We start from the raw sequence: 27,161 nt of genomic DNA, 5'->3' as shown, positions 1-27,161 counted from the left end.
TTCAGTCGTGTTTCTGTTTCGCTCCAGGAATGCAAGAGTGGAAGGGAAGCATGCCGGCTAGGAAAGGGGAAGGACTAGATTTCGTTTCATGTCCCTTCCCAGTCCTCCTCCAGCTCCATTACTTCCTTATTTTCCATCCCCCGGTCGATGGAAAAGAAAATCCTTCAGGAAAAATGTCTTAGTCCGCGAAAGAGGAGAGCTGGGTTTATGATGGACCGTTGAAGCTATGGAAAAGCAAAACTTGAGAAAGACCCTTCTAGAAGGCTAGGAATAAGGATCTCTCTCGTTGGCGCTGGCGTTTACTCTCGTGTGTCTGGACAGGTCCTTCTACAGCCTCCGATTTTTATCGACGACCGACCTTGCCGCCCTTCGAGAACCATATCAGCCGCCAGTCCTGAGAAAAGATCTCTCAGCCGGGAGAGGAGAAGTGGGTCTGACTGCCATTGGCTAGCTGCGGCTTCTCAGTCTGTAAAAGGGGCGGAGGGACTAGACCCCAGGCACCCGGAGCCAGCCACAGGACGGAGGGTGACTGCTGGAGGTCTGCGTGACCCACGCTACTACTAACCAAACAAATGGGAAAAAGATTCTGATTCTCGACAGATAATCCTAAATTCTAGAGTGGTGCTGAGCACTTAGAAATCAGGCTAGTGTCGCCCGTGTCTTAGTTTTTGAAGCACTGGAACTTTTAGTACAGTTAGAATTCATAGGGAAACAGAAACCTCGCCTGAGTTCACTGTTTCAGCCCCAGGATGTAGAACCAGGGTCTGCAACCTAATAGAAGCTTGATCCTAAACTCCTTGGGGACAGTGATGTGTTTTCTGTGCCGGCACTTAGTCTTTAATTTACAGGACCTCCCGCATTTGTTCAGTGCTGTACCAAAAGCTTCCTGGAATTTAGAGCTTAATTCTGCAGATCTATTTATCCGAATGGGGGGCGGGGTGGAGGTTGCCGTGTAGCTAATACCTTGTTTTCCCAAGAGCAGCTACAAAATGAAGGTGTTGTGTGTGGGAAACATGGAGGCTTGGGGCCCAGATAATGGAGTCAGAATAGAATGTAAGCAGAGTGAACTCTCTAAGGGAAGGGGAAACTCTTCCCCTCTTTCCGTTTCCTACTAAAAGCCAGGAACCAGTATCAGCCTTCCAAACTGTCTCAGGAGCTTTGTTTCCAGGAGATGGCAAAGACACAGAGACACTCAAAGCCACATATAGATTAAAGTTTATTTCCTCTGAGTCTCTGAGAAGTCGGCAGGGATATAAGGCGAAGTGGTCGTAGCTGCAGGGGCCTGAGCAGAGCTGGTGCAGGGAGGGGCTGGCGTGGGCAGGAAGAAGAGATTTAAATATTCAGGTCCAAAAGCCAGTTAGTGAGTCTCCTTCATCTGTCTTTGGATTTTGTGTAGCATCTCCTGCATCCGCCGAAGCTGAAATAGGCACACACGTCAGAACAAGGTGTTTGACAGGGAGAGTCTTACTGTATTGGAGGAGTGTCCCCAGATTCTAATCCCTCGAGTCTGAGGCCTTGGTAGCCCTCATACATGATGAAATGGCAGACAGAGCCACTCATCAGCCCACGCGTGTACCAGAGCCAGGGCTCTTTCCAGTCCCAAGCCAAGAGACACTGAGAATTATCGTACAGGACATCCCAGGCGGCCAGCCACAGCATACGGCTCTCACCTCTTCGTCTTTCTCTCGGATTAGCTTCTCAGTTTCTGGATCTGTCCCTGGTGGGACAGCGGGGATAGGGAAGTCAGTACCACTCTCTCTTGTCAGTTTGCTGAAGGGAGGGGAAAGGGTAGTGAGGTTGGGGGGACCCCAGCACCAACTTGAGTGAAGCCTGGGGCCTGTGGAGTCCTAAGGGGAGGACTTGGGGTTCCCCTGGCCAGCTCGTCCTGGCTTCTGGTCATACTTGCGGTTCCGTTCCTTCACTACCAGGCGGGTCATGCTCTGGATGCACTGTGCCCTGTAGTTCTCATAGTGTGTCTCTCGGGTCACGTCCTTCAGGTCCTGCATGTGGGTCCGCACCAGCATTGTCCTCAGCTTCACAAAGTCGCAGTGACCCGGGTTTTCCACTGCATGGCAAGGCCAGGCGTCAGCCAGGGTCATAGGTAAAGAAGAGCCCCGAAGGGCAAGGACTCTCTGGTCACCAGCTAGGAGCTTTACCTTCCACGATGCCCCAAGGGTAGAGCCTGCCCCGAACTCTCCGCCCTCTGGCTTCAACCACAGTGTTGCTGCCAATCACCGCAAATGGGATGCTTTCCTAAAAGGAGTTAGGGTTGCCGTCAGCATCCTTGGTCACACCTGTCCTTTCCACTCGTACCTTCTGCTGCACTCTAAGAAGACAGGGTCCTCTTCCACCCCAACAGTCTGTCCTTATATACAATTCTACTCCCCAAGATGGGAAAGAGGTGCCCTAGGATGGCCCCACCTTTAGGGCTTGGTCCTGTAATTTGAAGTCCTCATCCTCATCAGAATCACAATCTGGGAACTGATAGATCTTGATTCCAAAGTGCTCAATCTCCTCCCGGATCTGGCAAACAGACGAGGGGTCCACAGTTCTGGGCACCCCATCTTTTCTAGCAGCCCGCCTGACTCCCTCCCTCCACCAGTTCCCCTCACTTTGCATTTCTTTCGGTCCACTTCGGGAGGCGTCAGTGTATCTGCCTTAGCCAAGATAGGCACAATGTTGACCCGCTGATGCAGGGCCTTCATGAATTCAACATCCAGTGGCCGGAGCCTGGGGAACAGGAACCTGTGACCACCTGCTGGTGGCAGCCCTGCCTGCGGTGCTCTCGGCCTGCTCCCTTAGGAGAACCCGGTGGTGCCAGCATACCCGTGGCCGAAGGGCGAGATGAAGTACAAGCAGCAGTGCACCCGGTTGTCTTGGATGTTCTTGCGGTTCAGGCCGCTCTCGTCCCGGAAGTACTGCTCGAACTGCTGGTCGATGTACTCAGCCACAGGCTTCCAGCTGGGGCAAGGACAGAGGAACAGAGCAACTGTGGGAGGGGGGGGCTGCCTGGTGAGCTCTGGCGTGAGCCCTGTTTTCCTCTGGCTGGCTTTACTTCTCTTTCAGGGAACTACCTGGGTAGGGTGGGAGCGTCTCACATCTGGATAGAAAGTTAGGCTGGGTACACAGGCAGTTCAATAAACACTAGTTAGAGGAGGAAAGGGGGCGGAAGGGGAACCAGGCAAAGAAGGAAGAATAGCAAAGTGGCAGCAGGTGAAGACCAGTTAGAAACCAGGGGAAGCCTAAGTCAAGGTCACGGTCTGGCCCCGGAGCCTTTGCCTCTCCAAACCCTTTCGTCCTTATCCAAGACCCAGTTCTTCCAGGAATGTTTCTTTAACCACAGCAGCGTCCACTGCTCTCCTCTCCCCTCCACAGCCATACGTATATCACCACACAGTCAACCGCCACGAAGCAATGTTGAATCCACTTTGAATCCATGTATTTCATTAGTCCCACAAGATGGTAACTGAACTAAAAAAAGGCATTGCCACCATAACATCATAGCACCTATGTGTTACACGTGCTCTGAGGCATATAAAACTAGAGCACACAGAGAGCTGATGAAGACAGCTCAGATGGTAAGAATGCGTGCCACACTAGCTCAGTGACTTGTGTTCAGTCCCAGGGCACAAACACACACCCTGCACACTGACAGTAGATTTATAAAAATGAGTACAGCACACAAACTCCTCTGCATCGGTGAGTGATGACAAATGGCCGTCACTTCACGCACTATGCTTTGGGGCATGCTTTCTACCTGTAAGAGATGTTGATGTAAAACAGTTGCTGTGCTGGACAGCACAGCCTCACCTGTCTTCTACTTAGTCTCTTGCCCCGGAGAGGCCATGTCCAGTAACTGATCTATAACATCTGGGTGTATCTATCATCTGGGCTTGTGGTAGCAGACGCTCTGATGTCCATACAAAGATGAAATCACCGAATGATGCGCTTCTCAGACTCTGTCCCCCTGGTTAAACAGTGTGCCCTCCCCATGTGAGCGTGTGTTCTGAGAACTTCATTCTTCAGGTCTTCTGTTCTTCTATTACCTAGTTTACTCCTCATAGCCAGGAGAGCAGCACTTTGAGCTCAGCACTCTCATTTTATACACGAAGGAGTTAAATCTGGATCCTGGGAGACACTTGCTCCAGATTATTTGGCTGCTACATCCTCTACCATTTGAGTCCCTGGCTTTGCGACTTCTAGCCTAGTGTCATCAACTAGACATGGCCTGACCCACTCATTTGTTATCTGAATGGCTCTCCCTCTGCTCCCCCACTACCACCAGGCTGTATGCACCCCAGGGGTGAGGATCGTTCGTGTTTGTTCTGCATCCTTAAAATGTCCACCTTGGGCCAGGCGATGGTGCACGCCTTTAGTCCCAGCACTTGGGAGGCAGAAGCCGGTAGGTCTCTGTGAGTTTGAGGCCAGCCTGGTCTACAGAGTGAGATTTAAGACAGCCAGTACTGTTACACAGAGAAACCTTGTCTGTAAAAACAAAAAAACAAAAACAAACAAAAAAATCTTCCTTGTATGTTTATGCTCTGTTTATTCTGCTGGTTAATTAAATTAGTATCTATGCAGGTACACGATAAACAGGGAAGTAGAATTATCTGCAAATTATTATTATTGAAAGGGAATTCTTAGCCGAGCAGTGGTGGCGCACGCCTTTAATTCCAGCACTTGGGAGGCAGAGCCAGGCAGATCTCTGTGAGTTCGAGGCCAGCCTGGTCTCCAAAGTGAGTTCTAGGAAAGGCACAAAGCTACACAGAGAAACCCTGTCTCAAAAAAAGGGGGGGGGGATTCTTACTGAAATTGAAATTATTTATTAAAAGTAAAAGCAGGTAAGTTGATTGGAAGTGGTCCCTGCTACACTAGTTGGGATTAGAATTTCAGGACGAGCTGTCTGCTGAGATGCCAACACAGCATCTCCTCAGCCTGTCAGGAACACTGATGGGAACCACAAGACCATGTACCACTAACTAGCACAGCACTGTAGCAAGAATGTGAAAGATGGCCATCTGCTCAAGGCTTAGACAAAAGTTGACGATGAACCAGTTATCTGTGAGGAGAGCCACATGTTGTAACAATAAAGCAGACGATGAGGGCTTAGAAATGTCTGTGAGGGTCTGATTAGTCTGTGAGACAGTTATCTAGGGTAAGCATCATGGGTATATAGCCTGTGCAGTCACACAGGAATCTGTAATCAGAAAGGCCATATTTGGTCTGGTGTTGTTCTTACCATATTGAAATTCTTATAATTATGAACCAGGAGACCCACAAATCTTGTTGCTAGCTAGCCCTGCAGTTACTATTGCTAAAATGCATAGGCATAATTCTGGGCTATTTTCAGACCAAACAGATGATGTAGAAATGGCCAGTGTTTTGTTGTTGTTGTTGTTGTTGTTGGTTTTGGTCTTTTCCATTAGGAGGGAGAATGCAACCAATTTGCTCAAGATCATGCAGTGCTAAATGTCTGCAGGATTTGTGCTCTTGGGACTATCTGCCTAATTTCTTTTCTTTCTTTCTTTTTTTTTTTTTTGTTTGTTTGTTTGTTTTGTTTTGTTTTTTTGTTTTCCGAGACAGGGTTTCTCTTGTGTAGCTTTGCGCCTTTCCTGGAACTCACCTGATAGCCCAGGCTGGCCTCGAACTCACAGAGATCCGCCTGGCTCTGCCTCCCGAGTGCTGGGATTAAAGGCGTGCGCCACTACCGCCCGGCAATTTCTTTTCTTTTCTTTTCTTTTCTTTTCTTTTTTTTCCTTTTATTTTATTTTACAATACCATTCAGTTCTACATATCAGCCACGGGTTCCCCTATTCTCCCCCCCCCTCCCCTTACCCCAAGCCTACCCCCCATTCCAACCTCCTCCAGGGCAAATCCTCCCCCGAGGACTGCAATCAACCTGGTAGACTCAGTCCAGGCAGGTCTAGTCCCCTCCTCCCAGACTGAGCCAAGCATCCCTGCATAAGTCCCAGGTTTCAAACAGCCAACTCATGCAATGAGCACAGGACCCGGTCCCACTGCCTAGTTGCCTCCCAAACAGATCAGGCCAATCAACTGTCTCACCCATTCAGAGGGCCTGATCCAGCTGGGGGCCCCTCAGCCTTTGGTTCATAATTCATGTGTTTCCATTCGTTTGTCTGCCTAATTTCTTCATCAAACGCACTGCCCTTTCTCCTGCCTTTTGGTCCATCACCTGCACCTGTCTCATATGTGTGATCATGACCTAAGCATTCCTCTAGTTATGAAAAAACAAGAGCTAACGGTGTGTGTGCAACGCGTGTGTCAAAAACACCTTTCTTTTGTTAGGTGGCCCAAAGGATGTCTGGAGTGCCGCCGCCTTTTTCTTCTTCTTCTTCTTTCCACTCCTCCCCCTAACTCTTTCAGGTTGTTATTGTTGTTGTTGTTGAGACAGTCTCCCATTGCACAGGCTGGCTGCACGGCTGAGACTGGCCTTGAACTGGCCCTGCCTCCAGCTCCCGAGTACTGAGGTCACACTGGTGCACGGCCATGCCACCTGGCCTTCCCTCTGCTCTTCTGCTTTCCTTTCCTTCACACCTCCCTTCATTTCCCCTTAAACAAGGTTTGTTTGCGGCGTCTAAAATAACTGCTGTGGAAAGGAAAGAAGGGAGGGATTGATGGTGTTTCTGTTGCGCCTACGTTTGCTCTTTTGAGACTTTTCATGTTGTGTCCTCACAAACATCATAGAACTACAGGTCAGAACTGGGAAGAACAGTAAAAACCATCTCTTTGGGGCTGAGCACAGTGGGGCATACTTGTAGTCCCAACACTTGAGAGGCTAATGCAAGAGAAGCACTGAGTTCAAGGCTAGCTTGAGTTACATAGTGAGTCCCAGGCTATACAACAAGAAACCCTGTCCAAAAAAAAAAAAAAAAATTAAACTCAGTACTTGGGAAGCAGGTCTCTGAGGTCATGGCCAGCCTAGTCTACATAGTAAGTCTGTCTCAAAAATAAATAAGACCATGCATTCCAATCCTTTCTCTCTCACTTACAGAAGAGACGGCAGTCCAGTAAGGTCACAGACCTCTTCCTCCTAGCAAACATAACTGTGTGTGGGACTGTGTGGGACCTGTGTAGATGCATGCGGAAAGTGGGTGGAACAGGAACAGCTGGGGCTGTCCTTGGTCAGACATACCACTCTGTGTTGTTGACTGCATCCCCAAAACCTGGCGTGTCCACGATGGTCAGCCGGAGCCTCACCCCCTTCTCCTCTATATCCACCGCGTGCTTAGTGATTTCCACCGTCTGCATGATCCGCTCTGGAGAAGAGGGAAACTGAGGCAAGGGCAAGGGCATGGTCCTGCCCAGCCAAAACCACCTGCCCACCCCAGCTAGCTTTGCTGTCCAGACCCTCCCTTCCCACCCCCAGGCGCCTGTTCCCTGGGAACCAGCAAAAAACACATTTCCCAACACAGGAAATGCCGGTGGCCGTTGGCTCTGGCCCCAGCCTCTTCTCTGCTCCAGGCTTTTTTCTTGGATTCCTGGAATCCTTTAGGGGTCAGAAACTCATTCAAAGATCACGATTCTGGTCCCTGCCTTGCTTCATCGACCAAATCCCACCCACCCCCAGCCACGAGACAGGGTAGCCTTGGCTGGCCTAGAACTCTCTCTGTAGCCCAGGCTGGCCTCGAACTCAGTGATCTGCCTGCCTCTGCCGGCTGAGCGCTGTGATTAAAGGCATGCGCCACCATGCCCAGCACAGCGCCCAAATGTTTAGGGAGCTGGCTGGTGAACTGCCAGGCCAGACAGGTCTATAGAAAGAAGCAGTGCATCTGTCTCGGAAGCCAGGGCCTCCAGCATGGCCCCTCTGCAGCACCCGTGAGAGTTCAGCTTCTTTCTCCTTTCCTTACCTTCGGCACCGAGGAGTTTCCGATCCCTGTACAGGTCAGTGAGGAAGAGGCTGTTGACAAGGGTGGATTTACCCAGGCCTGATTCTCCTGAGGGGAGAGAAGACAGAGGCACCGAGTCAACAGGGAAGGTCCACCTGATCAAGATCTGGGGCAAACTGTTGTCTTGTCAAGAGGAGCTGGATCAACCAAAGCACGGTGTTTCAGAACTGGGAGGAGGCCTGTACGGCCATCTTGGTTGCACGAAGTCAAGAGACCACCCAAGGTAGCAAGGGAAGGGGAAATACTAGAAGACTGTTAAGGGCATCCCTCCCACCTCCTCTGCCCCCAAATCTGTACTCTTTGGCCATGCTTGGCCTGAGTTTACAAAAAGGGCACAGCCATTTGCCGCTTATCCCTCTTCTCCCCCATGCGCTCTTCAGGCAGCCTGAGATGCCCCTTGCCCAGCCCAGCCTGCCCCTTCCTACCTGCCACCATGAGGGTAAAGTCAAAGCCTTTCTTCACAGACTTCCTGTGGACTTGATTGGGGAGGGTCGCAAAGCCCACATACTCCTTGTCATCCTGGGGGACAGGAAGACATGATGCACAGGGTTAGAAGCAGCTCCCATCCCCAGCCTTCCTCATCTCTTCTGGGTCTTTGCCCTATCCTTTGAGCTTCCGTCTGAGGCCACACCGGCCAGGTCATCAGTCCCTGCGGTGACTTGAGTTTCCAATGCCTTCAAGGCAGAAACCTTAGAGCTGGGGCCGATCCACAGAATGATCCGCGAAAAGGGCCTGCGGACACATGTGGTGCAGGTGTGCATACCCACACGCCTACCCCAGGCTCTCTTTGTGCCCTCCCTTGGGTCTTTCTGCACCCACCCACTGAATGGCGTAGGCAGGGCTGGAGTCTCTACCTCAGAGGAATCATAAGGATCAAGCTTGCCCCATGGGCTGCGGGGCCTGGAGGAAGGGCTGGGAGGGGCCGGGGCACAGAAGTACTGCTGACTCTCAGAGGGCTGGGGCCACAAGGTGGCTCTAAACTCCAGGTCATCATCACAGAGGTCTGGGGTCTGGGGCCTTGGCTCCGAGATTTGGGGCCTGGGCACCCTGGTCTTGGCCTCCGGTGGGTGGTAGGGCTCGCTTCCTGGGAAATCCTTCACGAACTTGCTCAGTTCGGCATCATCACTGCTGTCCTCCAGGAAACGCTTGATCTGGGGGTTGGGGTAGGGGAGGTGGGAGTGACAGGAGGGAGCAGGACGGGAAATTGAGGCAAAAGACAGAAGGTGAAGAGGAAAGAAGGAAAGGACTGTGGTTAGAAGGGAAAGGAATAGCAGCAGAGCCGGAGGAAGCACTCACACCTACCCCACACACACCTGCTCACTAGCCTCCCCAAGCCAGGAGTCTGGAAAGGGCCTCAGAGTCCAGCCCTGCAAAGCCCTGTTCTCCCAGCAGGTTATCACCGAGGCTGCCAGTTCTGGAGGTCTGCGCTAGCCTGGGGCCAGCGGCTGCCCCAAAGGCAAAGAAATCAGACTGAATAAGAGGAAGAGGAACAGAGGTCTAACACCTGAGTGTGTCACTCAAGGGGAGTGTAGCATCAGGAAAGGGCAGGGGCAGAAGGCAGGGCGGGGAGAGCCGAGTACAGAGCCGGCAGGCAGCGGGTTCAGTGTCTCTGTCACTGCTGGTCAGGGATCTGGGGGAGGACATCTACTACAGGGCCTTGTTTTCCAGGTTTGCTGCCCAAGATTTGGTCTCCCTGACCTTACTCTTACTCTAAATTCTGAACCACGCCCAAATTTGGCCCTAAACCCTAGAATCAAAGAGTAACCGTTACACACACACACACACACACACACACACACACACACACACACACACACACACGTGAAGGGCAGCCCGGTGATAAAGGGTAAAGAAAACTCTGAAAAGCTTTGGGGGAGCTCAAGTATGGCTAGACCTCCTGCTCTGAAAATGTACCGTAAACTGGGAGCCACATCTAGGGGAGGGCCCCTTAGTTGCCTCCTTGCCCATTTCCCCTGAATTCAGCAGTACAGGAAGGCTACGGCCTCGTCGATGGACCACAGATGTGGGATGCTGGTACAGTGGGCCGACTTCTCTGAGGAAGCCTGTTCCACCATCACCATGGAAGATGAGCAGTTTCCCCGACTCTTGCCCTCGGTCCCCCATAGCTATGAGCTTCCCAAGAGTTTCCCCTCTCCTTTTGGGGTCAGCATTCTTTGTGGGGTGCCTGGCAGTGCTGGGCTCATCTCTGTCTCACAACATCCACGTGCCACCCCCGGACAATGGACAAGGGCCAGCTGCAGAGGCTGAGTCACCCTCTGTGGATTGGCCAAGCCAGTGGGGCTACCCTGGACCACTGTGAAGTCTCAGAGTAGGAGAGATAAGATGGCCACAACCTTCCTGCATAGCCCCATTTTACGAAGGTCAGAAGTGAAAGGGACAGACATGCACACTGCCAGGTTTATGCTGGAAGAGAGAGAGAAAGGGAGGTCAGGGGAAATGTCTGCTATGACTCAGGTCCCTATACCTGCTGATCACCAGTCTTCAGGGTCAGCTTGGACACCAGAGAGGAAACAGGATCTAGCATGTGGGCCTTCGTGCCCTCAAGAGGCTATGCTGAGGCAAGTCTGGCTATACAGGCTTCTCTCACCCATTACATCTGAGGTCCACTGGGGTAACCATACAACCCCGTTTATGCTTGTTGGTCGAGCATAATGATTAATTGTTGCCCCTTTCACTCTCGAGAGTGTCCCAGCTTGGCCAAATTAATTACGCTGCGCAGAGAAAGGATGGAGCAGCTAACGAGTCTGGGGAATTCCAGAAAATCTCCCTGCACTACCCCTCAGTGACCCAGAAGTTGATCTGGGGGGGCGGGGGGGGGGCTTGCTAAGCATTTGAGAAAGGACTGCATTCTCTCCGGGGCACAGAACAGAAGGACACAAGGACGGAAGACAGGGAAGCACTGGTGGAAATCCCAAGCCCACAGTCTTCCGGCAGAGCTACCAGGATCCCGGCACCACCATTGTCCCCGACGGACCTGACTGTACGTCGATCGGCATGGGAGAGGCCAAAGGGCTCCAGACAAGGAGTTGAAGGCGCTAGGTCCTTTGCCCATCTGTCTATCCACCTCCCCCGGCTTTGCCAGGGACCACACTACTTTCCAACTCTTGAGTTCCTAGGCCGGTCAAGGCCAAGCGGAAGACCAGTTAGGTCTACCCATCTCCCCAGGCACCATCTTACCCCAGCTTCAGTCCCCTCCTCGGGGACAGAATTCCCTTGCCATCCCAGTGACTGGTCCATGCCTCACACTTCAGACCCCAGCCAGCAAGCTCTAGGTCTAATCTTAGCTCCAGGCAAAGGTCCTCACACAGAAACAGCCTTGTCTTGATGCTGCCTTGTCATCTGGCTTCCTGGCTTGTTCCTTCCCCCCTTTTCTTTGGCCCTACTCTGTCTCTGGCAGGGGCCAACAAAGCCTGTGGAATGTCCACCCCCTCTTCCCCTCCCCTTCCCTAGGCTCCCACCCTCAGAGGACAGCTCAGCTGCAGCCAGATCACTGGGTCCCTCTGCAGCCCCCTCCTCCTCTGATTGGCTGTCCCATGATGCCTGCCTGCTTCCTATCCTGGAGGGCACAGCACCAACCTCCCAACAAGTCTGCAGCACAGCCTTGATCCACTCAGCCTCAGCCTGTTAACCCCTAAGGACACGGGAGCCCGCCTGAGGACTAGGAGGTATCCCTAAGGAGACCTGGCCCATCAGTACATGGGGACAGCCACCCAAGGAACCTCTCCCCAGAGATTCCAATCCCTTCAACCTCTTTGACCTTAACTTGAAGCTGCACAAACCAAGAGTGGGGAAGCCCAATGATCCCGAGGATAGCTTCCATGGGAATGGCCCCACACTTCTTCCCAAGTGTCCCTGTGTTTTCCCCTACCAGAAGAAGCCGCTGTCCCACTGTCCAGAAAACTGCCACCAGATTTCCCCGCAGGGAACCCAGCCGCAAAGGAGTCTTTGCTCCATGGACTCCAGCCATCCACAGATACGTGGCCTCTGGACTCATGAAGACCTAACCTACTTCCTCATCTATTCCACAGACTCTCTAGGATACTTGGTCTCTGTGGAACATGGGTTCAAATGAAAGGAGGCTGGCATCCCAGAGGCTTCAGAGCTCCCATTTAGATAGGAGAGACATCAGGGGTCTTAGCAGGGAAGTACAGATGGAGCATTCCACTAGGAGTCAGGAGGCTGGCGTTTCTGGTTGGGGCAGAAATACCCTTCGTAAGCCTGAATAGTGCCTTAGTTTAGTGCTTTAGTGACCTGGCCTTGCCCCCAGGACAGCTGGGGAATGAAAGGACTCCCAGGTAACAAATACCTCAAGCCAAGTTGAAGACGAGGTGCATCTCAAGGCACAAAATAGTCATTAAATCTGTCCTGTCGTCATTTTTTTCTTGTGGAAATTAAACTTCCTGGAGCCCTTCAGCTGGAGGTCTCCCCACTGATTTCCAAAGACACTAGGATACTGACCTCCATGGGCAGGACACAACACAGAGAAGTGTGGCCTGACATGAACCAGTCAGGCCAAGCACTGGGCTGGTTGTGAGGGCAGAGGCCTGAAACTGGACATCTGGGTAGTGTTTGGGTATCTTTAGTTAGGAAAGAGCAGGGTGGCCTCGCCAAGCGGAAAGCCCAAAGACCTCAGCTGAACTGAACTCAGTGTGTGGCAGATAAAGGCCCCCTGGTTCCTGCTGGGTTTAGCAGTGGGGATACTCAGTGCTTCCCCGCGCTGCTTCTGTCTTGGAACAATCAGTCTGTCCATCTCCCATGTGGGAAGAAGGTGGGGGGCTAGGACAAGGACAAGCACTACTTGGCCTCTCCCAGGAACCCCTCTGGAGTAGGTCATAGGATCACTAATACTTCCTGGCCAAAACTTGGGCCTCTGCCTAGACACAGCTTGAGAGACAAGAGCCCAAAAGGTTGGCCTTTCTAGACCTGGGAGCTTCTGATCCACAGGGCCCAGAGTTCCCTTTTGGCAGCTGCTCACAGTCAACATCCTGCCCTGTGGGCTGATCACCAATCCCCTCCTGCTGTAAACAGCTTGTGCCTCCCCATGCAGAAGGCAAAGTCTGGAAAGAAGAGGATGGTGTGTGGTCTGGAAGCCCTGACACCCATACACTGTGTTTCTGGCAGGATCTGGTAACAACAGCAGAAGAGCTGGTATCCTCAGAGATCAGGGTGAAAACTTTTATCCGGGGTTACAGCTTCTTTTCTCACAGGCAGGTGGCAGGAATGAGTCCCCACCCCCACCCCCCACACACTGCAGAGGGACCTAGTTGCAGGGAGGGGGTAGATGCAGCAGGAGGAATATTTCCCAAGGTTCTGGTCTGGGAGGCAAAGGGACAGAGCTGATCGCGCCCCTGCACGATAGTGGACTGGGCTTTCTTCTTCCTCTCTGAGAAAGGTCCAGGGGATGCGGATCCTGTATGTCACCATCCCTCTTAGTGAGGCTGGCAGTGTTTATGGATTTCCTCTGTGTTTTCCGAAGGAAGTTGGTGCGGGTCTCTGCACCAGGGGTAGGTGAACGAGGAAGGGTCATCCAGGTAACACAGCTGACTCCGACAAGGGCCGCTACTTATCCCCCTACCATCCTCGTCAGCGCCGTCCTCTCTAGCACCAAGAGGCGACCAGCAGGCACCTCCCACAGAACTGACCTATTCCTTCCAAGACCTTGGGCAGCACCCTGGGGGTCGCGGCCGATTCAAAGCAGCCCCGCTCAGAAGGAATAACTTGAGAGCGACGACGCGGCGCCCGGCGCCAGCAGTGCCTGGTCTGAACCTGGAGCCAGGGACAGTACCTCCCGCCCTGCCCAGCCAGGGCTGCAGCACCGTGCGTCCCCTCGGAGCCGCCCGGGAGTGGCAGGCCCTGCGTTTCCGGCTGCCCGCTCTCCTTACCATGGTTGCAGCCCGAGCCGGGCCGGCTCCGCCTGGACAGCGCCCCAGCAACCCGCGGTGGGAGCTGCGCGCCGACCTCGTTGCACCGCGGGCCCCCACTAGCCTAGCAGAGTGCGGTCCTCTGGTGGCGGGGCGGGGCGGGGCTAGTCGGGTCCGGGGCGGGGCCTGCACCCCTGCAGCCGCGGTGGGTGCCTGCGTTGAGCTCCTCCTGAAGCCCAGGACTGCACAAGGCAACTGTTTTGTTTTTTTTCTTTTTTCTAGAATGGTCTCTCCAGGCAGTGTTGCACCTTAGGAATTCTAGTCAATCCCCACAGAGGAATAAACCCAACCCACCTGGCATCACTGGAAGACGCTGCCTTTGCACAGGGAGAGCGAGTTAAAGGCAAGAGTTGGAGAGAAAGCATTTAGTTACCCCGGGAGATTCTACAAGGAACATCCAAGTTACTCACTGCTCATACCCACACTACACCTCCTATGAGGTAAATGTCAGACATCCTCCACCTCCACTCAAGCTGTGAAAAAGACACAGGTTAGCCGCAGGCTCCTTTTTGTTCAAGACCCCAGATTAAAGATTAAAGAGGATTCCTGCATACATTATCCAGGGATCATCTGAGGGAAGGGGAGGCCTTGCCTAGAGCAAAGCAGAGTGTGGAGGGCCTCTAGAAAGGCCGGCCAAGCATAACCCAGTGAAGCAGGCCATTCCTCCGGACAAGCCGGCGAAATGCAGCAGGATGAATGCCCCAGCAGCTTTAGGAGCATTAGAAGGTCAGGAGGGTCAGAGCAGCAGCTAGCCGAAGGGAGATGCTTGGGAACGGAGAGTTGGGAAGGGATTTCCTGAGTTAAGTAAGGTCTGAACTGGCCAGGCTCCTATGGAAGTTTCCAGAAGCATTTCCCTCCCTGACCCCTAAAGCCCTTCCCCAAGGGCAGGTTGACTGGCCCCTTTCCGAATATGCTTCAGACAAAGCTGAGCTCCCCAGCCATAGCTCTCTCGCAGTACAAGTGCCAGCAGGCTGAGGAGCCTTTCTAGCTAGGAGACTAGGCAACTCTACCTCTCAAGACCTCAGTTTCCATCCCCAAAACATAAGGGGGTAAAACTAGATGGTTTCTAAGTTTCTGACTGTTCCTTCTGACCTTCTCAAAGCTGATACAATGTGGAAGGAGAGTGTGCTGTGTGATTCTGTAGGCCTTAGAGCAGTGGTTCTCAACTTTCCCAATGCTGCGACCCTTCAATACAGATCCCCATGTTGTGGTGACCCCCCAACCATAAAACTGTTTCGTTGGCACGTGGAGGTGATGGTGCATGCCTTTAATCCCAGCACACAGGAAGCAGAGGCAGTCAAATCTCTGAGTTTGAGGTTCAAGGCCAGTATGGTCTACAGAGTGAGTTCCAGGACAGCCAGGGTACACAGAGAAACCCTGTCTTGAAAAACAAAAACAAACCAAAAATCCGGCACTTTATAACTGCAATTTTGCCACTATTATGAGTCCTAATGTAAATATATGATATGCGACCTCAAAGGGGTCGCGATCTACAGGTTGAGAGTCACTATCTTGAAAGACTACAAGAACAAAGCAGAAGTTTAGCCATGAAGACTGAGAAAGGCACAAGGTGGGGCCCTCTGAAGATATAAACAGGTTCCCGACAAAGGCCTGTGTGTATACAGGAGATCTCAAGCTGCACCCAGAAAAACAAAAACATAAAAGGGAGACTTCGGTGCTGTTGGAAGTCTACAGATGCAGCAGCTGCTGCTGCTGTAACATCTGAGTGTCACAGCCCCAGGCCACTAGCACACACCTGTAAGATACATACATGTCAGTCTTTCTGGTCATGTGGGTGGGGGGGGGAGAGAAAGAAAGCAGACCCTGGCCTGGGGGGATGGTATAGCTCAGTCTATAAAGAGTTTGCAGTGCATGCCTGAAGACCTGAGTTTGATCTCCAGAATCCATATAAAAAGCTGGGTGTGGCGGCATACTGTGATCCTAACTCGAAGGAGGTAAAGACAGGCAGATCTCTGGAGCTCACTGCACAGCCAGCCTAGCACCACTGGTTAGCCCCAGGTCCCAGTGAGACATCCTGTCTGGAAAACAAACAACAAACAAACAGGGTGGGTGGCTGTCCTGAGGAACAACGCCCAACGCAAACTTTGGCCTGGCTTCCCACTGTGCACATGTGTATGTACATACATGCACATAAACACATTTAAAAAGAGGAGGCAGTGGCAGGTCTAACCACAAAGTCTTGTTTTCCTTTATCATCAGATCCACCAGACTGGAGCCCTAACCCACTCTAAGTCTGGACCCAGAAATATCTCAAAAGGCAGCTAGCTCAGCCAGCTTATCTTCAGCTGGGGCTCAGCGCCCACAGCTTCTTTCCTAGTGCCCGCTGCTTAGGATGCAGAGCCCTAAATGTCTTGAGGCATGGTGGTGCCAGCTTGCCTTGAGAAAGGGCCCAAGAGAAAGAAGCCTTGGACTATAAAACTCAGATCCGAGCCGAGAAGCATCCGTCTTGATGGCACGCAGTCCCTTCCTAAGTACGGTACTTTAACATGCTGGGTGAATTAGCAGCTGAAGATAGGCGAAGCCATTCCACTTCCACAGGTTAGCCTGGAGGCTAACCCTGTATGCAGTGTTCAAAGGGCTCTGTGAGAGCTTGGCCTCAGCACACGTCCCTTGATCTTCCCCACCATTTCTAGCTTTTTCTCTGTATTGATTGGGGCAGGATCCGTAGGTGGTCAGCAGCATAGCCCACATCCAGCCGCCCTTGCATAAAGCACTGATGATGACTAAGAGCACTCTTCCCACCTCCAGCTGTCAGATGGCTTGGCCAACCTTGCCTTAACACCACACAGCTCACAGGACTCTGAGTCTCCCTTGAAAGTCAACATCCAGCCGGGTAAGCAGCATCGATGCCTTTGACTAGAGTACAATTTCCTTGTACCGATAGCATGGGGAGCCAAACATCTGGGGGCAGACACGCAGCTCGGCACAGCGGACCACATCACTCCCTGAGAAACTCAAACCAGCAATCACAGCTTTTGGCCACTCCCTGAGTCGAGTCCCCTACAGAAAACCTGGTGGTGTCCTCTACTGTGTCTTTCTATCTGTCCACGGAGGAAGGTTGTAAACGGCCCAGCAGCTTAGTAAGGAGGTTGTGTGGGGGTCACGCCAGGACCTAAGCTCAAGTCCAAGATAAAAAATGATTACCACAGGAAGTCAGCATTTCAGATCTGTGCGATAGGCAAAGGCCACTGTTGCCTCTCAGCAGCCATTTCCCCTAAGTGGTCCAGGAACTAATTGTGTCTCCCTTCTACCACAAAGGACTGACTTACTGATGATACAGTGAAGAGCTCTGGTGAAAGAGTCGGGATGTATCTTTTGAGGAAACCTCAGTAAGTCTGCACAGAGGCAGGAGACAAAACTCCCTTAAGCCCACCCCACCCCCACCCCCAGCCACTGCCTCGTGTTCCTGGAACAGGCCTGAGATGTGGGTGGCAAGGTTGGGGATCATTTTGTTTCCTGGCACCTGTTATCTGGCTCCAGACAGAGCAGTTCTGAGGCTAGCAAGGTGCTAGAAGCCAACCATTTCCATAAAGGAAGAAGGTCCAACGCCCTCTCTGAGCCACAGGAGTTCCAGGAGGGAAGGGCCTTGCATGCCTCCTGATGCCATTGCTCGCTGAAGAATCTGACTCTTCCAAGAGGCTTCTTCTGTCTTCCCAGTCTCTTTAAAGACCTCCCACGTGCCCAGGTCACTGACTCTACTGCCCTGCAGTCTTTAGGAACTGATTTACCAAGGTTTTTGTCATACTGAGACAAGGTATTCCCCCCACCCGGGCTTTCCCTAAGGGCTTCAGTGCTGGGGGATTTGCTGACTCATCTCATTAGACCCTGTTTGTCCTTGGATGGCCACGCCCTTTCAAGTGACCTGCCTGTACAGGGTTCTCTCCCAAATTAAGCAAAAGCCCCTGAAGGGCTGGAGGGTGTCTTCTGTTTCGACCTCTGCTGACTTCTATCCAGGGCAGGGAACAGGGGATGTGATGGTAACTGGGGCCCCACCCCCGGGAGCCGGCCAATCAATATGGACCGACTGAAATGATGCACTAATTAGTTTTCCATTCTGATTTTAGTGCACAGACAAGCCTTGAGGCTCTGTACTTCATTGACCCATCACTTGTCCTTCATTCTGTCTGCTCTCAAGCACAGGCTACCTCTCAGCCTCATAACTCACATGCAAAGACATGAATGTTGCCCTCAGTAACACCATCCCCCCCTTCACAGTTCTTGGTGTTTCTGAAATATTTCAAGGAAGATGCAGTCACAGAAGAATATGTGTACTGCACAGTGGAATCCCAGAATGGGATATTCCTTAGTGTTCTCAGCTTTGACAAAAAAAAAAAAAAAAAAAAAAAAAAAAAAAAAAAAAAAAAGCCCAGACCCTCAGTTTCTTCATCTGTGAAGTAGAGAAAAAAGTCTACTCCATAGTTTGCTATAAATATTTAGTAACGTGATATGGTAAAATCACTAAAGTGAATAGTAGCTATTACATCTGCAAATGAGGACATTATCAACACCCAACCAGCTGTTGCCAACTGTGGCTATTTCAAATGTTTTCCCTCCAAAGGATTAGGAGTGTCCATGTGTACTGAGTATAGAGAGATGGGAGCGGAGAATACCGGGGAAATGCCTCAAAGTGACTTTGGAATATGCCGCAGCCACCCGTGGGGTCAGCTTTCCAGGTCTTGGTCTTAGACCAACCCAACCAACCCAAATTCCAAGAAAAGCCAGTACAGATCCTCTCTGGACTCAGCTGGCTTTGACTACTGTGGGTGTACCAAGGAAGAGATGCGGCCTCTCCAGGTCCAGGCTGGGCGCTGGGCTCCTCTCAGGAACTGAAAGGCATTACTCACATTCTGTTCCCCCCTCCAAGCCTTTGTCCAGCCCCTGAGGAGCAGCTGTCCTGTGACTCTCCTCACAGCAGCTGAACCAAAGGCAGCTGAGCAGGGGTGAGGGGACACGGCCATTCCTGCTGTTCGTGACAGCGGCCTTCTGGCTCAACAGCTGTCAGGGTGGCTTCTGGGTTAAAGAGTGTTCTTCCTCACTCAAGTAGTACCCTGTCCCCTGAAACCAATGTTCCTAATGCACCTAAGCCCACTGTCTTTCCCTTCCTAACATCACCGTCTCAGACATCACTAAAATATTCTAACAGAAAGAGCTGGCAGTGGCATCCAGTCAGGAAAGCAATCAACTCTTCAAGGCCCACGGATGGGAGTGGAGAGAAGGTCTGGAGATTTACCTCAATGCTTAAGAGCACTGGCTGCTCTTCCAGAGGACCCAGGTTCTGATTCCTGGCACCCACGTGGTGGTTTACAACCACATGTAGCTCCAGTTACGGGGGATCTGGTGCCCTTTTCTGGTTTAGGGTTAAGAGGCACGATGTGGTACACTGATATACATCCAGGCAAAATACCCATACATATAAATTAAGTAAACAAAAAAGAAAATCATATTAGGGAGTCCAAAATGTATGTGTCCTTGTGAGATTATTTTGACAACAAAAATTACGAAGGTTAGCTTCAGTTACACCATCAAAGCCAAGGAGGAATTACATTTTCCTGCCCTCATTACAACAGGCTTAAGAATAAGCCTGCCTGGGTCTCAGGGGAAGCTGGGAAATCATCCCTCAACTCCTTATCTCCAGAGGTTAGTGCTGAGGTAGAGCACTCCATGAGTCTTGGTTTGTCCGGGACTAAGGAGGGTTCGTGGAAAGCAGGACTTTGAGGAATAAACCCTTATGAATTGGTCAACCAAACCTGTCCCCAAATAGCAAGTCATGGCCAGAAGTCACCAGCTGTTCCTTCTGCTCCAGAACTGGCTGCCCATGGTAGCTGAAAATGAACAAGGTGGCGTCTGAGAGGGTAAGAAGCTGTGTAGTAGGGGTCAAGCTGCTGTGAAAAGCCTTCTGAGGTGTCCTGCCTCATCTTCACCTTCATGACTGGTGCTTTCAACACTAGTGTCTACACACAGCAGGAGGGATGGGGAACGTGGGAAAGTGAGTTCCCAGGATTTCTCTCAGATAGTTTACATTCTAGGATTCTGTTACCACCTTCATGAATGTAGACACTCCTGAGTTCCTAAGAGACTTGAGGCTTTCCTCTGTAAACAAAATGCCTTAGAGCAGAATGTTCCCAGGGTTCAGAAGTCAACAGGAGTCTGACCACCCTGGCCTTCAGGGATCAAATGATGTGTTACCCTGAAGACATTTCCAGTCTGCCTTGAGTACCACTGAAACGGCCTCATCTGGTTCTTGTCCTAATTTCCAGAGTTGGTTTCTTGCATAATTGATAGATAGAGCAAGGAGGAAACCACCTTGTCCTCTGATAGCCGAGGAAGTCACATCCAGGTTGGGTATCCTACAGACATGTGATCTTGGAGCTGGAGTAGTCCTGTCCATCAGAGGTATTGCTGCCCCTCGTATTAAGAACTGCATTGTTGCCGGACGGTGGTGGCACACGCCTTTAATCCCAGCACTTGGGAGGCAGAGCCAGGCGGATCTTTGTGAGTTCGAGGCCAGCCTGGTCTACAAAGTGAGTTCCAGGAAAAGCGCAAAACTACACAGAGAAACCCTGTCTCAAAAAGCCAAAAAAAGAAAAAAGAAAAAAGAAAAAAAGAACTGCATTGTTTTCAGGAACTCTACAGGCCAGAGGAGAATGCAGTTTACCGGACCCACTGAAGGCCTGGTAGGACCTCCTTGTTGAGATCCTGCTAACACACATACATTAGAAATGCTCCCTTCAGTCTAGCACAGTCTTCTCTGAGGAGACTCCATCCCCTATCACCCCAATCCAAGGATGAGATGCATCTCTCAACCCCACTCCTTAGACAAAAGGAGACTGACAGACAGAGACATGGGCTGAATCTGGCATGGTCTGTAGCTGTGGACCCAGAGGAGTTTATGAAGTTAGTAACAAATAATGTCTTTCATGAGCCAGCCCCTGGGGTCAGGCCACTAGAGAATTCCTGCTGGGAATGGAATCTGGAACAGTCTCTATGGTCAAGCATTCCCAAAGCAGAGGAACCAAAGTCCTTGCATCCCAGGACCATAAAGTCCCCATCCTGGGCCTGCCTGGGGATAGGTAACCTGAAAGGACAGGCTGGGGAAGCTGGCTTTTCATGGAGACTCCTTTGCCCAACTCTATCCAAACCCTACTTCCAGGGAGCCGGAGAGGACCAGCAGCCCAGCTGCCTGGGAGCCTTCTCTTCCCAGCTTCTGGGGAAGCAGCTCTGCTGCTGAACAGGGCTGAAGAGCTGTAATTATCCAGACAGGATAAGAGCTATTTTGGGAAGAAGTCATTCTGCTGCCAAGGCTTTTGACTTCCTAAACTAAAACAAGATGCACAGAAAAAGGGGGTGAGGCTGGGGAGGCTGGGGAGGAGCCTGCTCAGTCACAGACATCAAATCTTGAACCACAGAAGACGTCCCCTTCCCAAAGGTATAAATTTGTATTACCATATCTCCCCGGGGCTTCAGAAAGAAGGGTGTAACCACCCTCTACTTACCCTCCTCCTCACTCCCCATCTCCTAAGCCCCTCCAAGAGCATTCAGTCAGCCTGTTGTCTGGGTATTTGGGCACAGACTAGTGCATATTATTATTTTTTCCTGTCCATGTCTTATCTCCTATTTGTGTAGTCAGAACTGGTGTGTGTGTGTGTGTGTGTGTGTGTGTGTGTGTGTGTGTGTGTGTTAGTGCCTAGTAGAGTGTCACACGTCTGACTAATAAACTGTTCATGGAACGAAGGAGGGGGTGGGGCTGGAGGAAAACAGAGGAAAGAGGGACTTATGCTTTGTTTGGAGATAGTCTCTCAAAGTGGCTGCTCCCACTTACAGCTGAGTTCAGGCCTGAGGCTGGATAAGAACTCATAGCAGAGGGGATGGCAGCTGCATTCCTGGACATTTTCAGCTGTCCTGCTATCTGAGCCCTTGTTGTCCCACTCCTCCTCCATCGGAAGTCAGCTGTTCACCCCGGGCCAGTCAGCCACGGATGGGACCCACCAGAAGCCTTCGCCAGGCTTTGGGTAAGAGACAAATGTGGTCCAAGAATGAATGGAAGCAGGAAGATCTTACGCCACCTTCTCAAACCTGGCCCAAGAAGGGCACATGGGCACACGCACTTGAGGGAACAGGCAATGCCCTGGAAATGCCCTGGAAAATCAGGACACTGCCCAATTTAGGACACAGGGCTGCCAAGAAGAGAGCCCACTTCATGCTTCTCCAACTCGAGGACTGGAATAGTGTGTAACCCAGAAAGGCGACCCCTTTCTGAAGTGCCTTAGGCAGGAGAGGGAAGAGCCAGATGGGGAATGACCCAGCCCGTAGCTGCCCAGTTTCCCACCGAGCACCGGGCAAAAGAGCTCTGTTCTTTCTCTTCAAAGCTGCAATTCTAGCTGGTGTGCCACTTCTGGACAAGTCTCCCTGGGGCAACACAGTGCCCTTCTGTGCAGTGAACAGCCTACCCAACCACGAGCTGCAGCTCTGTCTCCTTCCACACCCCCTCCCATCAGAGGGCAGGAGTAGGAATTAAATAAAGGGGTGGAGCACTGGACTGGAAGTTTACCTCCCAGAGGGATTCTTACCTCCTCATCTGTCATAACCAAGAAGTAGAAGCCAGCCATTTCCAGGGGCAGGGAGCAGCAAATGGAATTCAGAAAGTATCAACATGAGAAGAAAAAGAGAGTGTTACTAAAGATGTCTAGTTGATATGGCTATAACCCAACCCAAGTAACTTCCGAGGGCCCCAAATGTCCCAAACAACAGTGGCTACGATTACTGAATGTTCCTGATGCTGAGCACCATGAAAAGGGCTTTATGTATAAGGTAGCTCACACTGGGTTTTTTTGGAGTGCATTCACAGGACTCTCACCTCCCCAGTAACGTCATCCTGAGCCCTGGCCTGTGTCCCATTAATAAGATAGAAGCTTATCATGCCATACTTCTTACAGTAAGAACTCTCTGCTACCAAGAGATCTTCAAAGTCTGATCCTCACATTCCGGTGCCACCAGTGGCCAAGCATAAAGAGGAACAAAAAGAACTGAGAGGATACTAATGATTCCAGAGGTGAATGCAAGACCTACTGGCATGGGGAGGGGAGGGGTGAGCAGGCTCGGAGATCCTCCCAGGGCAACAAGTGGAGGTGAGGCGTGAAGAGAGTTCTGAAGCCTTGACCAGCGCCACTGCGGAGTCAGCAATGGGCAAGACTTCAAAGCAGGTAGTTTGTTTTCTTTAAAACTCATGACAGGGGCTACAGAGACGGCTCAGATGTTAAGAGCACTGGCTGCTCTTGCAGAGGAACCAGATTCAATTTCCAGCACCCACATGGCAGCTCACAACTGTCCGTAACTCCAGTTCCAGGGGATCTGATGCCCTCTTCTGGCCTTCATGGGCACAAAGCTACATGCAGGCAAAACACCCTATACACATCAAATAAATTAAAACTTAAAAGGCGTGGTAGAAGCTGGGTGTGGCCAATGCCTTTAGCCTGGCAGTTTGGAGGCAGGCAGATCTCTATGAGTTCAAGGCTATCCTGTTCTACACAGCAAGGTCAAGGCCAGCCAGGGCTACATAACAAGATCTTGTCTCAAAACACAACAAAACCCCCCAACATATTATAGATGAGATTAAGGACCACGGGGCTTACGTTGTTCTCCTTCCCAGAAGTGAGTTCTCATCAGAATTCCCAGCAGTACAAACCAGGCGTGGAGGCCACCCTTCACCTGCCTTCTCACCACCCCCAGCCCCACACAAGGCCCCCTACAAGAAGGGGGAACACAGACCTTTCAGCCACCAGAGGATCCGGTTGTACATTTCCTCAGAAACATCTGAAAGTAACAGAAACTTGCTTTTTCCTGGCTGCGGGATGTCACCCACCCCTCCCCTCGTTACTGAAGTCTCCAGGTCTCCACCAGAAAGTCTTCTTAGCCTTCGGCCCTATTCAGAGGCTCTCCTCCCCGCACTGTCCCCCTCCCGTCTGCCCACCCTCTCTGTGCACTTACCCAGCCCACGTGTGCCCTACCTGCTCTCCTCTGGAAGCAGGCTGTTAACTTGAGGCTCTCACTCTTTTTAACAGCCCTGCCAGCCCTCACCCTGCCGCGGTATTTCCGCTCTGAGGCACCCACTTCTGACCCTGCAATCCACTCTCTACCTGCCGTGGAAGAGTCCAGCTGCGTCGCCTGCGGCCTCCAGCTTTAACCATTTGCACTGATGCTGCTAGCTGGGAGGTCAGAGAAGCTGGCAGCCAAGGCATGGAGCACTGAGCTCAAAGACAGAAGCAGCCTGGCACGAGAAGGCAGGCAGCCTTGGGGCCCAGCATGAAGAGGGGGCGCTTTCCTGCCCCGTCCCAATGTCCTACTTCACTAACTGTGGGCTGCACCGGGCAGTCTGCTTCTTCACATACCCAGGAAGAAAGCATTGAACCCTTGCGTGGACTGTTTGCTGGTGTACTTCGGGGTCTTGGGTACGTCTGTCAGCGCTACTCGGTGTAAAGACTCCTTTGGTGATGGTGGGAGGCTTACTTTTTCTCTCTGGAACATCAGGTCCTCACAGAAAGGGTTTGAGTCTATTTCAAAAAAGGATTCTAAAGGGTCTAGGGGAGGAGGGGACGTAGGTTCAAAATCAAGTACTGATGGCTGGTTTGGGGGCATTTCCACTTTAGGATTCAGTAAGGCCCACCATGAGCAACCAGGCCCGTACCTAGGTAAGGACCTTGGAGGCAAAGGCCGAGGGGTCAACTCCAGTTCTGCATGCATGGAGGGCTTTGGGGAAAGCTCTGAATACAGGGGAGATTTATAGTGTCCTTCAGATACTGCTCGAGGTGTCATGTGATGAGGTGACGGTATTGACTGTTTTCCTGAGGAGATTGTCACCTTGCGTCCAGCCTCACGGTCTCGGCTTGCAGACCTCACAGTGGGCTCCATTTCTGGTATTAGAACCTTTGAGGGGGGCTTGGTCTCAATACAGACTGAACGATCTGAACGTGAAGGAACTCGGGGTATCCCATCTGAATCTCTAAGGACAGAAAGTTTGAGGGCTGATGACCCTTTCACGTTCTTTTGCTTAGGCTCTGAAAGGATTGAGCAGGGAGGACCAATCTCTGGCTCTTGGGGAGCAGTCTTTTTAAGGACGGACTGATGGTTGCTAGTGACGCGGGTGACATTTCTTTGGTTTGACTTGACCTCGACAACAGTCCTTCGGACGGGCTCTGTTTGTATGGCTTCATCCTTTGGGTGAGCTACTACTCTACGGGTCATTCTAACCCCCTGGGGGTTCTGGACCTTGGAGGGTGGGTCCTCCTCTTTCTCACTTATAAAACTCAAGTGACGGTACTTGGCATCAGAAGCCAGAGAGGCATGGCAGGCAACCTCACGGCCTGGCTTGTTCTCACTTCTCCGTGTGGCTTCTTCCCTCATTGGACTGACATTCCGATGAACTCCTGAGAGATAGGAAGATACTGTCTGGACCGACTGGTTCTTTCGATGAGGAGAGCGCTGGCGGGTTGTCTCTGTTCTTGGTCGGGTCTCTGTTCCCCGTGGAGTGGAGACTGTAGCGAGGCCAGGCCGTGGCTGTGGGGACAGAGAGCGAGGATAGTCTGATGTTGAACACTGGGTGGTAGGATGTGCAGCTTCGGATCTTCTTTGGGAACAAGGGCTCAGGGAGAGAACAGTACCTCGCTGGCTTGAGGAAATACACCCATGTCCCCGCTGAGTGGAGGTAGTAACCTCAGCCCCTCTGTGTGATGAAACTGCTACCTTAGACCCACTTTTATCTGTCCTTAACACCTGAAAGACTGTGGCCTTCTGGGTAGATGCCATATTTTAACAGCTGGCTTGTTTTCAGGATTCTGATTAAGTACGAGTGTTTATCCTCATCGTTTTCAGGGCAGCTGTTCTTGGTCCCTCACAAAAGTGGCTGCTGTTGAGTGTCTTAAACAGTTCTCTTTACAATCTGTCCGATGATGTCACAAAGGAAGGAGCTTTCTAGTAAACATCTTGTGTTACAGTTACATTTCTTCATAGAAAATCACTACCCAGATGGAAACTGAACCTGTCTGTGGACTTGACACTAAACCTTTGGCCAAGTTCTTAAGAAAATCGGGATTTCCTTGTATACAGGGAAGGTTTTGGAATTTTCCTTATTCTCCCTGGCTTCTAGGAATTCTCAGAGACCCATGCAGAGAAGAAATCAGCCAGGAGACCATATGAAGTCAGCCACTCAAGTCAGTCATGCTGGTGCTAGCTCACATCTAACAAGGTACCTGCTGGGATGGACTGAGTTACTCCAACTTTGTTTGAGACTGCTATATCTGAATTAAAAAAAGAATAGAGCTCCAGCCTTTTCCAAGTTTCTTGAATGGTTTGGTTGACTCTAGGGTCAAAACCTATGTTACTGAAATCATAAATTCTCCTATTATTCCAAGAGCATGTAGTATCATGTGTAAAGATCTGGAGTTAGTTTGGTTTTGATCACAAATGACTGGACCAGATTCTTACTTGAGTCTTAGTTTCAATCTGGAAACTACTGCCTGGCGCGTGACTATCATACAATAAATATTAACGTCCCGTCTCACTAATAATCTTGTTAGCCATCAGCTAGATTCAGATAATCATCCTCTCCTTCTCCCTCCCCTCTCTCTCTGAGACAGGGTCTTATGTAACCCAGACTGGCCTTGAACTCTTCCTGTATGATCTTACACTTCTGATTTCTAGTCCTCTTGCTTCTACCTCTCAAGGAGTGGGATTATAGGCATGTGCTACCACACCCAGTTTATGCAATGTTGGGGATCATACAAGGCCTCATGTATTTTAGGCAAGGTATCCATCCACTAAGCTATATTCCAGTCTTCTTTTTAAAAAAAAAAATATTAATTTTTAAGCTATGTAATGTCCATGTGAGTGCTGGTGCCCCCAAAGCTAGAGGAGCTGGACTGCTGTGAACCCCCTGAGGTGAGGGCTGGAATCAAACTCAAGCCCTCAGCAAGAACAATCTGTGCTCTTAACTGCTGAGCCACCTTTGAGCCCTCCTCTTTTGACAGGTTCTTATGAAACCTAGGTTGGCCTCAGCTTCTCCATCCTCCAGCCTCAGCTTCTCAGGTTGTGGGAATTACAGGCAGGTACACCTGGCCCTTCTCGCTTTTTCTTGCTCGAAGAGTGACTTTCCAATTTCAGTGGTCATTGTGGACAAAAAAAGAAATGGTTACTTTTCTTTACCTTCCTTTACCTTCCCCTTCTGGCACTGAAATGACCATATGCAACCTTCTATCACTGACTCAAAGATCAAGGTCGTTTTGTTTGAGACAGAATCTTA

At 51.2% G+C, this 27,161-nt stretch overlaps 1 protein-coding gene across 10 annotated transcripts; it reads right to left on the bottom strand.

The window, feature by feature from the left end:
• Positions 1-1,198: 1,198 nt before the first annotated feature.
• Septin4 (septin 4) lies at positions 1,199-25,778 on the bottom strand. 10 transcript variants are annotated; one of them, XM_037201232.1, is made up of 14 exons: positions 24,256-25,778; positions 23,636-23,680; positions 22,438-22,445; positions 8,762-9,058; positions 8,333-8,426; positions 7,869-7,955; positions 7,154-7,277; positions 2,827-2,961; positions 2,613-2,730; positions 2,422-2,523; positions 2,157-2,253; positions 1,903-2,065; positions 1,671-1,717; positions 1,200-1,417 (listed from the first exon to the last, which is right to left on the bottom strand). In XM_037201232.1, exons 1-13 carry the CDS (start codon positions 25,667-25,669, stop codon positions 1,699-1,701), a joined length of 2,703 nt encoding a protein of 900 aa, XP_037057127.1. In that variant the 5' UTR covers positions 25,670-25,778; the 3' UTR covers positions 1,200-1,417; positions 1,671-1,698. The 10 variants fall into 10 exon arrangements, with proteins under 10 accessions (XP_028734086.1, XP_028734087.1, XP_028734085.1 ...); XM_037201231.1 differs by having other exon boundaries at positions 1,671-1,770; positions 24,256-25,777; XM_028878253.2 differs by lacking the exons at positions 22,438-22,445; positions 23,636-23,680; positions 24,256-25,778 and adding an exon at positions 13,811-13,951 and having other exon boundaries at positions 1,199-1,417; positions 1,671-1,770.
• Positions 25,779-27,161: the final 1,383 nt, after the last annotated feature.

Source organism: Peromyscus leucopus, chromosome 8b, assembly GCF_004664715.2.
Source record: "Peromyscus leucopus breed LL Stock chromosome 8b, UCI_PerLeu_2.1, whole genome shotgun sequence".
Taxonomy (NCBI): Eukaryota; Metazoa; Chordata; class Mammalia; order Rodentia; family Cricetidae; genus Peromyscus; species Peromyscus leucopus.
This window is presented reverse-complemented; position numbering and strand designations above follow the sequence as displayed.

Coding starts and splice junctions, on each gene's coding strand:
- Septin4 (XM_037201231.1), bottom strand. CDS start 25,669: ATGGCATCTACCCAGAAGGCCACAGTCTTTCAGGTGTTAAGGACAGAT. Junction 2,254..2,421: donor TACAGGACCAAGCCCTAAAG/GTGGGGCCATCC, acceptor AACTCCTTTTAG/GAAAGCATCCCATTTGCGGT. Junction 1,418..1,670: donor TCCGAGAGAAAGACGAAGAG/GTGAGAGCCGTA, acceptor TGCCTATTTCAG/CTTCGGCGGATGCAGGAGAT.